The sequence below is a fragment of the Falco naumanni genome, chromosome 10 (assembly GCF_017639655.2).
Source record: "Falco naumanni isolate bFalNau1 chromosome 10, bFalNau1.pat, whole genome shotgun sequence".
Lineage (NCBI taxonomy): Eukaryota > Metazoa > Chordata > Aves > Falconiformes > Falconidae > Falco > Falco naumanni.
The window spans coordinates 2,553,579-2,566,870 of NC_054063.1; the positions used below are offsets into that span (position 1 = coordinate 2,553,579).

The 13,292-nt window shown below is 38.2% G+C and overlaps 1 protein-coding gene across 1 annotated transcript in view; it reads right to left on the reverse strand.

Annotated features, from left to right (window-relative positions):
• LOC121094778 (mucin-2-like) overlaps positions 1–12,344 on the reverse strand; it is a 35,271-nt gene extending 22,927 nt beyond the window's left edge. Inside the window, exons 1-10 of the mRNA XM_040608845.1 lie at positions 12,272–12,344; positions 6,230–6,283; positions 5,570–5,831; positions 5,050–5,164; positions 4,339–4,429; positions 3,392–3,501; positions 2,984–3,200; positions 1,922–2,047; positions 1,339–1,456; positions 379–517 (exon numbers count right to left, since the gene is read on the reverse strand). Of these exons, the coding sequence (XP_040464779.1) occupies positions 379–517; positions 1,339–1,456; positions 1,922–2,047; positions 2,984–3,200; positions 3,392–3,501; positions 4,339–4,429; positions 5,050–5,164; positions 5,570–5,831; positions 6,230–6,283; positions 12,272–12,344 (1,305 nt within the window). The remainder of the gene's footprint in view (positions 1–378; positions 518–1,338; positions 1,457–1,921; positions 2,048–2,983; positions 3,201–3,391; positions 3,502–4,338; positions 4,430–5,049; positions 5,165–5,569; positions 5,832–6,229; positions 6,284–12,271) is intronic.
• Between the last annotated feature and the right edge of the window lie 948 nt (positions 12,345–13,292).

Here is a 13,292-nt window from a genome sequence, read left to right on the forward strand (position 1 = left end):
ATTGTTAGTGTAACTTTTCAGACTTGTACCATTTGTCCAATACCATATAATACAGTAACATTGCAAACATACTGCAACTCAGTAAGAAAGCTGGATTAATAACTCTGAAGAATATAGACTAAGCAAGTTCTTAAAAAAGGCGATGCTCTTCAACAATTAACTACATCACAGAACTGGAAATTTCTCAGTGAACACCATATACTTCACATGACATCCTGATAGTTAACTGATGATTGTCACTTGAATGACAGCGTATGTTCTAGGAAGCATCTGGCTAAGAGGCAGTTGAACATCTGTATGTTAAAAGAGGTGATTGAAATCACCTTTTCTGTCTATAAACGTGTAAGGCTTTATGACCTAGTAATTTCTGATCCCCACCTTAGAAAGGACATAAGTGCAGTCTCCATGGTGATCATAATGTTTTTTATCATATGTGGAAATGTGCGAACCTCCCTCTACTGAACATGTTCCTGGACATGACATGTCTTGGCAACTCCACTGGCCTCCATTACAGGTACTGGGGGAGAGAGAATAATGTTAGATTAAATCATTAACAGTAGTCCAGAGTAAAAGGAATTTCAGTGATGTTAGGTTCAGCTACTTTGTTACTGTTTTTCCCTTGAAGCTGTAGTTTGACACACAACAAATCTAGGTTTAAGACTTTCCAAATCATCCAACATGTGATGCAGTGCATTAAAAGGAGTGACTCTGGTATGCATTCACTTTGCTTATTTAGTTGTTTTCCTTCTTTGGACAGGCGAACTTTCCAGCAACAGGTATTGGATGAGTAATTGCTTGGGTTTTGCAGCTAACATAAACCAAAATGACAAATTAAAATCTCTTCTGGTTTATTATACAAGTGGGTCAGTAACTAACAGAAATGTGACCCCACATCTACTCCTGATGCAGAGCATATCTGTTTTCTAAACTGATGTGGTAGTGCACAGGGACAGGATTAATAATTGTGAAATCGAGGTTGCATTGTGTCATCCCTTGCTTTCTCCAGAGAAAATAAATATTTGCAAATACATAAATGACTGCAACTTCATTCCCCTTAGAGCAGTCCAAATGTTTGAACAAAATAAACAAAGAAGCATTTTCATTGACTGGTGAGAAATCTAAACATTGTAAAGCCTTGCTTTGATCACATTGAGTTAAAGTACAAAGCTAGTTAAGGCTGTTGCTAAATAAAACAAAGAATGTTCTTTAGGGGTATTTTGGAACTGTAGCGGTCAGTTAAATACACATATCAATTACCAATGATGTAATTGCATATAATAAACCATTAGACTCATGAAATATATGAGAGGAGACAGTGAGAAAAGTAACAAAGGTTACCAGGAATGACACTGCTCTGAAAAAGAAGTTCCTGGAGCATAGGTGTTGCCATTGTAAACACAGGAGCACTGCTCATGGGGAATGCAGCCAGAATTGTTGACGTCATCAAATACAGTCCCTAGATTAAAAATAGACAAAACCTTGATCAATTAAAGAGGCATTTCCTACACACCATTTTTGTTTTTTACAAATCTTAAATATCTTCTTAGAGACAGATCTACAGCTATTGTGAATGGACATACCTATGCTGAAGAAAGTAGGACTGCCAGTTTGCACAGTGAAGAATTCAACCTTTGTATTCTTAAAATCCACCTGCTTTGAAAGAGGGACTTATTGTAGCACAGGTGGCTTGCTGAGAGACTAGTCTTGATCTGTTTGCTGTTCTGCTTTCCTGCTTTCTGAATATTGCACCAGCATTGGCATTCAGATATCTTTTCTCAGCTGAGACATGACAAATGCTTGTCACTTGCAGCTATGCAAAATGCAAATATAGGAGGCTTAAATGCCATGGAACCTGCCCAAACCCTAAAGGTAAGCTGTTATTGTTCTTTGAGATCAGAGATGTGAGTACATATGAACTTGCCTGGGGGGCAGAAACAACCATCCATACAGTGTTCTTCACAAAACTGAGATCGTTCAGGATTGGTGCAGGTGTCAGCACAGGGGGAGCTGCACTCTTGGTACTGCATGTTGTAAGGACACTTCTTGGCTGAAATTTTAAAGGAGGAGAGAGGTTTTTTTTCAGTCAAAAGTATTGCTAGTACACTGTATACAAAAATATATTTATTTACATTTTTCAGCTAGATGTAAAACCACACTAAATGGCAGATTGACCACCAGCTCTCAAAGCTGTCAAATTTAGTCACCTAGATCCATATTCTACAGTTGGGATGTGCTTCCCATGACTGTCTGGTACTGAACTGGGTCAATGACTGGATTTCTGGGGACAGCAAGGTAATAACCCCACAAAGTCAGCAAGGCCTATGTTTCTACTGAAGGCACCTTTCTTGCAAATACCTGTATTGCTAGTGAAATGCAAGACATAAATTCCTGAAGATTTAATATATTTGCATTTTTTAGATACCATTAGAAGGGCAAAGAGTACCTCATGGGCTTTTGTTTTGGAGCAAATACTGTGACAGTATCAACAGCTACACCCCATGATCTAGTATGTCTCTAATTCAGTGCAAATCTCTACGAAGTTTAGTGGTGCAAACTCCTCACTAACAAGCAAGAGGAGATAAATAAGTTTTTAACCAGCTAAACACCTATGAAGACCCAATCAATTAATAATTCAGAATAAATCCTGCTGTAGCCACTATGAGAAAACAGAAATACAAGCGAGCAAGTACACCTCATTTTCTCCTTTTTTTTTTTTTTTATTTGCTTCCTTTACTGTCCTCGTACATTAAATAACACTTTGACTCTCAGAGTATCCATAGTGATAGTGATTGTGTTTAATCCAGTTTGCATTAAAACCCTTAGCTCTTTTGATGAAGACTTCATGCTTGAAATTGTATATCAGAACCCTCTGGAGAATACAATTAAATGGCCTGTAATTTCTCATGCATCCTCAGCATCATTAGAGAGCTTGTTGTTTGCTAATTACTGAACATAAAGTAAGGCTATCTCCAGTGATACTTACGGCACAGTTTTGAGGTTCTCCAGTTCAGAGGATGCCCACCAGCATGAGCACACTGCCGGGAGTATTCAGCAAAGGTATGACATATGCATGAAGCATTTTTAGATTTTTCAGAGCGGCACAAGTCATCTTGACAAACCATAATGTACTGTCTAACATCAACTAGGTCATTACACTCTGCGAATGGAGAGCTGGTCAGTGTTCTCTGGCATATGTCATCCTTGGGAGAAAAAAACAAAACAAAACTTCCAGAAAATAGAATGGAGCAATTTTTCGGTATTGTTAGTTTGCATAATTAATACAATCTCATATTGCTTTTAAAGTTGTTTTTCCTGTTGACCCACCTGAATCTGTAGAAGGGTACAGATAAATTTGAAAAAAAAGTTTAAAAGAATAGTTAAACATGCTTACAAAATTGTCAGTGCAATTATTTGGCAAGGTAGAAGTGGAGTCTTCACAGTATTCTGTTGGCCCATCTATTTTCTGCATATTCCCGAACTCCAAGGCTGTCATCTTAATATCTGTGCAAAAGAAGTTTAATAATGAAGGTTGGGGGGTTTTGTTCAATGCAACTGCCTGTTACCTTTTTCTCCTCTCAAGAATTCTGCTCAAGACTGGCCAAGGCACATAGTTCCCTTAAGTCTTTAAACCTGATCATCACCAAAGGAAGCAATATATCACTGTCTCAATTTACCTTGCACAGCACCCTGGAAAAAGTAAACATTAGAAAACAATTCTCAGCCTATTGCACCTAGTTGCAAACTGAGATTTTTACCAGAAAAATAGCAAACTGTTTTCAGATAATATTGAGTCCATGCAGGGAAGAGAGAAAAGAATCTAAACAGGGATTTGGACAATGGAGACTGCTGTGAGACAAGGTTTAGGAAAGAGTTCAAGCTGGGAATAGACAAAATGATGAAGTTAAGGTTTTACAAAGATTATGCGGTTCAGCAGACAAATGTGGATATACCAATTTTAAGACAGAACCGAAACGATAAATTTACTGACTAGACAAATACAACTGCATTGGTTTATTGAATCTATTTCTATATTTATTTATGTTACTAGTGAAAAGCTGGCTCATTTTTATGGAGTTAGCTGACTAGGTAAATAAAACCATGGCATACAAGAAATACGTAACCAGTTGTTAGCACCAGTACTGTATTTATACTTAAAGTATTAAATTACATTATCTGATCTCTGTACTACATATTTTTTAACAGAGATGGAATCGTATTTTCTGGGTAAATCATTTAACAGGATAGGAAAAGCAATGTTGATCATGTTAGAGTTAAAGGAGTACAAAAAAAGCATGTTGGAGACTTCAGAAACCAATTTTCATTATTTAAAAAACTTACTGTTTGAATAGAACTCATTGTAAATTGGAAAGCCATTGAAGTCCCCACAAAGTCCACAAGTCTGATTGACATATTTCTCATTCAATTCCAGCTAAAATGACAGGCAGTAAATTGACTTTAGTATAAACATTCTAAAATACATTCAAGACCACTGAAAGTACCTGCACCTGCTGCCTCTACTTTTCATCGGCTCTGTGTAATTTTGTTTAGCAGCCTAATTCAAACCTGAGGGATAGAATGAAGATTTGGCTTGGATTTGATTTACAATGCAGAGTCCAAGCTATTGATGCTACTGATGCAGACTTAACTTTTCACTGTAATATCTGTCTTGTTCTCAGCCTCTGTCTCTCTATTCATTCTTCAGAAAGAAAATCAAATCCACAGCAAAAATCAAGTCCTAAGAGAGTGAAATTCTTACAGAAAATTATATTTGAAGGGGTAAGTAGGCCCTGTAACAATGGCAATATATTAATGATATAATGAAAATGGTTTTTCACCCTATTTTAAGCAGATGTCTGCTATCCACTAGATGTAAATCTGTGTAATTTTCTTTAGGACTAATTGGATGCAAACCTATGTTTATTGTGAAAGAATTGCTCAACACTATGAGATGAGAAGGCAATAGTAACCCCCTAAACAGACAGGGACTGGCCTAATCAAAGATTAGCTCTGGGCTCTGAAGCTGTAGACGGGTCCAGGAGAAGTTCTTACCAGGATACTGTCATCTTCATTCCACATTAGCACAATACCCATTTTGCTGACAACTTTCACATAAATGCCGCTTTTCTCTATCAGAATTCCAGATTGGCTGTATGGCAGTTGAACTCTGGGAAAAGGCAGAAAGAATGCTAGGTATTTTCTGATCCAGATGTTTGATAAAGAGGAAAAAAACCCGCTTGTGGTATCCAGCATCTGTAGGGATTCTAAAATAATGCAGTTGTGTGGAAAGAAAAGCAATTAAAATTTAAGATGGTCCAACATTGTCAAATATGAATCTGAATCTGGATCCACCTTCTCAGGATTTTTCATCTAAATTTTATTTTAGAGGCAATCTTTAAGGGAAGGATTGATTTACTGTGAAAGGAATTAATAGCAACTTCTTCATTATTTTGGCAAAGTTGTCAGATCTATTGAAGAACACATAACTTCCCCCACCCAAATACACCAAAGTACTTGGCAAGTTTGAAAAAAACTTCTGTCATTACCAAACAAGTGTTATGATTAAACTTACCTGTTGCTGTTGATCATGACAACACCCTTTGTTAGTTCAGCAGCAACACCTTCAAGTTTCATGGTGATGCGGTTGACTGTTACAGCATTTTCCTCCATTATGCGCCTAATCTGGATGTTGAAATCCTCATAGGGAGCGTTGCAATGGGATGAAAAAACGTAATTACAGAGTCCAGGGAAGGAGAATATGTCTCCATCAAAGGTCTTGAAGTGGAAGTTGCCCCACGTACTGCACACGCGGCCATTGTGAGCAGGATTGGAAGCTGTGAATTAATACAAGCTGTAAAAAAATGACTTAAAATTCCCAGTCTTAACATAGTGAAAGTCAGCTTTTCCAAGGCTTCATTGAATCGTTTTTGCCTGCCTAGCTCCATTTGTTGTTTTCTGTCCCTCTATCCCTTATAAAACTGTGCATCTATTCTTCGCTCACCTTATACCTGTTACTCATCTTATATATCCCATAGTTGTAGTTATGTACAGCTAGAGCTTTACTTGTTGTCCACATTTCAGCTAAGATAACAGTTCAACATTATATTTTTTAATCACCCTTTTTCTCCTCTTAATAATCCATGATTTCCTTTACCCGTGCTTTTCCCTATTTGTATTAGATTCCTCTGCTTACGTCCCCTAAAATTGAAAACTTACTGAATACTTTACTTACGGGTTATTACTGGATTTGTCAGCATTGGCTGGATGATGTTCACCTTAGATGAAACTGTAGCAGAAGTTAGAAAAAAGTAAGAAAGAAACCAGAAACAAATATAATAATATCAGAATTTGCACCTTGAAAGGACTAGAAAGTTAATATACCAGATCCAATGAAACAATGTTTAACCTGTTTTGTTTTACACTGGCCGTGGATCAGGTCAAAATTGCATACTAAAATTCAAGATCAGGATAGTTAAATCGTAAGAAATTGCTTTCAACTGTGATGATCTACATTTTCTACCTTTTAATTTTGACTCTTTTATGAAACTCTGTATTGTGTTAGGAGAGGCAGAAATTCACGGTTCTGCATATTGGAGTGCTTCAGACACGTCGAACAGTACAAAAGGTTAAGCTGTATTACGCTAGTCTGTTACTGGTACAAAAGCATAATTGCCTTCCCATTACACCTCCTCTTTCTAAGGAGGGAATAAAAACTTTAATTATCCACTTTTTTCTCTGTTTAATATTCTTCTGTTAAGGGCTTAAAAGTCCTTAGAAATTACTGCAAATCTGTTGTACAGGATGATCGCGAATCATTACATGGTAAAAATCAATGAAGTTGCATTTTCATCTTGATTTCCCAACATCAGCCACTGACTTTACAGCTTGCCAGAGTGCTGCCATTTCCTTGTTTTATAAGGAACCAAACGTCCTGCACTTTGATTTTATATATACATATTCATGCACATATGCATACAGCCTCTACAAACACACATCTGTTTTCTTAGTCACCAATTATTATACAAATATAACTGTAATGTCTGTGTTTACTAATTGGTATTTAGTAAATATATTGCTATTCTTATAGTGAGAGAGGCTTGTTAAGATAAATTTATCTTTATTTGACATTGCTGTCAATATACTAAGGAGGTTTTTTAGGCATTTTTATTATTTAGTAGAGATGTAGCAAATAAACACAAACCCAAATATACGGTATACATGAACATACTATTTTGTTTCTGCTGAACAACCTCAGTGTCCTTCCTTCCTGCTTCCTGTTGGATTTCTATCTGGGCTCCTGTGAAGAAATTGTAAAAAGCATATTAAATACAATATTCTGTGTCTGAACTTTTAAAGAAAAGGTTTAGATAGAATAAAAGGACCCAGATACACCTCTGTAAGACAAAGGGTAGAGTCCTTTATCAGATCAGGAAAAAATGAAACAGGCCCCCAAAAAAGGCAAAATGTCATTGTAGAAAGAGGCTTTCTGTTACAAATACACAGAGTTTGAAATCTAAATAACATTTCATGTGTGTCTGCTTTTATTTTCTCCCCTTTAGAATTCACTATAAAGGATTCTAATGACTGGATCACAGCCCTTATTTCACTGCTGCACTAAATCTCACTAATATGTGAAACATTTACAGGGAAAATTCACAACATCTAAGAGAGTAATTTGTTAAAATTGCTGTGTAGTAGTTAAGAAATAGTAAGAAAAGGCACAGGACTGGTTGAAAGAAACAAGGGACTTAGGGCTTCATCCAATAATGGCTGCAGATCTTTATATGCCAGTTTCTTTAGTACCTAAGCGTAGGGCCTTTTTTCCTGGAGCAAATCTAAAGCCTCAGTCAGGGATCTAGATTTGCTTTACAGCTGGAGGCAAGAAGGTACCTCTGCGTGATAATACAAAAGCCCATAGCCTGAGCAGTAACCCAGCAGAATAACCAGAAGAACCACGTATCCTGTTCTACCCCTCTTCTCAGTCTGAGATGGTTCAAACTCACGTCTCCTCTGCAGAAAACCTTAAGCATCATACTGTAAGTCTATTTGACCAAGGGTTCGTGCTACCCCAGCTGAAGCTGATACACAATGCTGAAAGCAGTGGGACAGTGACAAAGGAGGAAAAATAGGCCATAGTCATATGACCACATGATTAGGGCACTCAGCTACATCAAAACTGTCCTATTCTTGTGCCTTGCTTCAAGGATTATTTTTGTACCTCCAGTTACATGGTTACTGGATCAACTATGTGAACTGTCTTCCAGATGAGTTGTCCTCTCTATCATGACTCCATAAGTTTTTAATTCTTTTCTATGCATGGCTCATCAATACCATACCAGAAGAGGCATTGGCAGACTTCTGAAAGATGACAAATACTGACCTCCAGAAAAAGGCTGACCCTGAGCTTCTAAGTCAGTGCTCTAAGCTCTAGTCTTTTATAAGTAAATATGGCAGGCATTTCCTGTAAAAGAAAAATGGCTAAAACTTTATTTTGTGAAGGATGGAATCCTGTCAGCATGAGATAACCGTGCTTGGAATATGTTGACTAACATGTACCTATAACCTGCCAAGTTTAAATCCTCAAAGGATTTAGGTAATGAAATGAGTAATAGCTGAATACTTATCAGGATTATGTGAATGAGCACTCTAGGTGTCTAAAGAATCTCCCAGTCAAAGAGGAACTGCCTATGTAATTTAGTCCTAAGCTAAGTCCCCTTTTTCCTTATATAATAGGTGGGAAGAATTCACTGACTCAGAACTGGATCCATAACACCCATCTCATTGAACAGGGAGCCTCACTGGTGGAAGAGGGTGAAATGTCAAAATCAGGGGTGTGTCATAAACCAAAGTCCCCTTTCATAAAATCATAGAATGGTTAGAGTTGGAAGGGACCCTAAAGATCACCTATTTCCAGCCCCCCCCCCCACGGGCAGGGACACCTTCCACTGGACCAGGTTGCTCCCAGCCCCGTCCAGCCTGGCCCTGGGCACTGCCAGGGATGGGGCACCCACAGCTGCTCTGGGCAGCCTGGGCCAGTGTCTCACCACCCTCACAGTAAAGAATTTGTTCCTAATATCTTATCTAAATCTACCCTCTTTCAGTTTAAAGACATTACCCCTTGTCCTATTGCTACATGCCCTTGTAAAAAGTCCCTCTCCAGCTTTCTTATAGGTCCCCTTCAGGTACTGTAAGGCTGCTATAAGGTCTCCCTGGAGCCTTCTCTTCTCCAGGCTGAACAGCCCCAACTCTCTCAGCCTGTCTTCATAGGAGAGGTGCTCCAGCCCTCTGAGCATCTGTGGTGCTTACATTCCTTGCTGAGCATTTCCCCCATATTAAGATCCTCAGCCTAGATACCTCCATGAAATCTGGACAACTACATTTGCCTTAAAAATAACCAGATCAGGAACACATCATCGTTATTATTATTATTATTATTATTATTATTATTATTATTATTATTATTATTATCATTATCATTATCATTATCATTATCGTTATCATTATCATTATTGTTATTATTATTGTTGTTATTGTTGTTATTATCATAATTGTTATTATTATTGTTGTTGTTGCTATTGTTGTTATTATCATTATTATTGTTATTGTTACTATTCTAATGTAACTTCTGGCTGTGCCCATCATGTAAGCAGAATGAGTGCTTGATACTAGAGCTGAAGGATCTTTGTCTGAAGGGATTCAAGCCCGGGAGACTGGTGGCTTTGGAGGACAGGATTCTGGGCAGCCTCACCATATCTAGAAGTTGCTGCAGTGCCTGCAGGTTCTTTCAGACTGAAGCTTTTAATTTTTTTCTCACTAACTTTATGTGTGACAACTAGTGATGTAAAAAGAAGTAACTTAAGACAGAGTTTAACCATTTTCCATTTCCTGTTAGTCTTTCAGTATCACAGATAATACCATTATCCTCGTTTCCTGAGGGTACTGAGGCAGCTGGTGGAGGAGCTTGCCAAGCCACTCTCCATGATTTATCAGCAGCCCTGGCTGACTAGAGGAGTCCCAGAAGACTGGAGTTTAGCCAGTGTGACGCCCATCTACAAGAAGGGCCAGGAGGAGGATCTGGGAAACCACAAGCCTGTCAGCCTGACCTTGGTGCTGGGGAGGGTTATGGAGCAGATTGTCCTGACCACCACCATACGGCACATGCAGGACAGCTGGGGCATCAGGCCCAGCCAGCATAGGTTTATGAAAAGTAGGTCCCACTTGATGAACCTGATATCCTTCTAAGACAAGATGACCTGTCTAGTGGACAATGGAAAGGCTGTGGATGTTGTCTACCTGGACCTTAGTAAAGCCTTTGACAACATCTCCCTCAGCATTCCCCCGGAGAAACTGGCTGCTCATGGCTTGGGTGGCTGTACTGTTCACTGGGTAAAAAGCTGGCTGGCTGGCTGAGCCCAAAGCATTGGAACAGGCTGCCCAGGAAGGTGGTGGAATGACCATCCCTGGAGGTATTAAAAAAATGCATAGATGTGGTTTTTAATGACGTGGTTTAGTGATGGACTTGGCAGTCCTGTGGTAACAGTTGGACTTCATGGTCTCGAAGGTCTTTTCCAGCCTGTATGATTCTATGATTCTATGATATGGTTAGGTAAATGCATTCATATCATTATAATTGATACTGATCAGGTGAGACAAATTCCTCTGTAAGTCTTACAAAAAGGTCAGAATTTGCTCTCACCCAACACATCTATGGGAATCTCAGCAGGCACAGAATCATAGAATGTTTGTTTATTCTAGCATGAGAACCTTTGTAACAGAGAAAAATAGCATATACATGTATTCTCGGTCTGTTAATTTTTCTCAAGGAAACAGCAGGGTCTTTCGTTTACTTAGCAAATACATATTTCCCAAAGAAGTTCTAGCTGCATTGGTTTATTTAGCAATTGCATAATGCCACTTTGTTGACCATTATAAAAGTAAGTGTCTTTCAGTTGTAAGGATAGTCAAGATAATTTACTATTTGATAATTTGGAAACTGACCTAGTTATTAAGTATTTCTGGATGCACCTTGCTAAGTCTATATCCAGCTGCAAATAGTCAAGCACAGAATGTTTGTGGAGGTGGCGTGGGATTAGGCCAATATCCTTTAGTCACTCAGGACATCTGAAAATACTTTCCACAGAGTGTGATTCAAATGAAGAGGAGTTTTCTGGACACTGTCTAACACTTACACACTTTTCAAAGCAATTTATCAGGTAACATTGGGTAGTACAAATAATGTTCTTGTTCAGTGACTGACTGAAGATGCTTTTGGCTGATGCTGCGTGAATCTAAACGTAAGCTTATACTCTTAAGTGACTGTTGTATTTTGTGGTTAAATCAACTTGCCCGTATTTTAGTGTTTATTTCACGAACTATAAAGGAGCCTAAAATTATATTTGCACTTGTCAACCGTTTGAAAATGATAAGCAAGATAAATTTACATAAGCAGTCTGAAGATTTAAAAATGTTAGTTGACAGGGCAATAATTGCTGTAACTGAAAGGGACTGACTTGGCAAACGGGCATTCATGCAAGTAATTTCAATTTGAGTGGTCCCATTGACTTAATAGGGCTACTCATACTAATAAAAACTGTCAAGACCAGCCTGATGGATATAATATTGACAGGAGAAAAACCACATACAAAATGATGGGTTGCATGTGTCAAATAAATCTCCCAGTCCTGCTCACACTCAGTATCAGTAATTTATATAAATATTTGGCATAGGGTATTATCAATGCACAATTAGTTACTGAAAATCATTGCCACGAATATTCCTTTCTGGTCTATTTGCAAAAAGAAGTTGCAAGAGATCATGAGGAATCTGGTATTAGCTCCTGGTAGATGACAAGATACTGGGAAAGACTGACCAGTGGTCTGATCTTGCAACTGGAAAATACAATGTTTTAAATTTCATAAAAAACCCAACATTCATAACCATTCCTAATACAAAATGCGACAGGAATAAAATGCTTTTGTAAGGCATAAGCGATATGAAAACCTGGCATTTTAAGACATGATTAACTGTTCTTTTGGATTTGATCTTCAAGGTTACCTTCCAAATGTAGTTCTATGCAGTAGTTTGAGGCATTATTAAATTAAATCAGTCCAGTTAATAGACAGACATTACATATTTAATGAAAACTGAAAAAAAAGATACAAAGAACGCAACCATCTGTTAAGTGAAACAATAAAATTAGTGTAGTTGTTTAAAATATATTACTGTATCTAAAGAGAGTATTTTTATTTTCCCAATAAAAAAGAGAACTTCTTACCTATCTGATGGATACAGCAAACTGCTAACAAGAAAGCCCATTTTTGTACCCATATCCGCCTGCCAAACCCCATTTCGAGTGGAGTCTGGCACAAGGATGTTGGGTCTAAAGTTGGTCAGGAGGAACAATTCCCTTGTACTCTGTCAGTCTTATATAGTAGGTGACTTTGGCTTCAGTCCCAGACTGATTCACAGAGTCTAGAAAGGTGGGGTTTGGGGGATTTTAGCAAATGAACAGGTAAACAGAGGATGCTCTTCCTTCCTCAGAAAGTGGTCAATGGTATTTGCATTTTGGGCCGAGTATATATGTACATATATTTTGTTAAGGTTCAGCTTAATGAAGAAACAGAACATGACTGCAGATGAAACACAGCTCCACCTCCACAAATAACAGGCCCTAGAACAAATTTAATTTGGTGCTGCTTTACAGTTATGCAGATAGCATGCAAGTAACTATTACAAGTTTTTCAATACTGTAACTGATGCCAGGCAGCTCCTTGGCAAAAAAGGATTTCTGAAGTCTGAGGAGGCATGGAGTACTTCATATGTAGGGACCCAGCATTAGGAAGTCACTCTGTGCCTCTTGGGGCAGCTAATCTTCCTGTAAAAAGAACAGACTAGAAACCTTGAAGGGTCCTGCGCTATGACACGGTCACACTGCGTGTACGCCAGGGAAACTCTTCTATGTGGCACAGATGAGCATTAGGCACCTGTTTGTGGAACATTAAGCCAGCTTCACCTAGATTATATCCTACCTTTATTACAGGTGGGCTTAAACCATGAAATCTACTTCTGAATTCTCTGTATAATCTGATTTTGCTTTCTTGTAGAAAATACCAGTAGTAATTTCAGGCAGCCTTACACTAGCTTTGTATGGAAAAAAGAGTTAGATTGATTATGGCCTGTAACCATGATAACATTGTTTCAGTATCATTCCTGCATAATTCTGTTTACATCCATGGACTTACAAGGACTACAACTTAGAGAAACAGGCAATGATTCAGGCCTGTAAGACTTGTCAG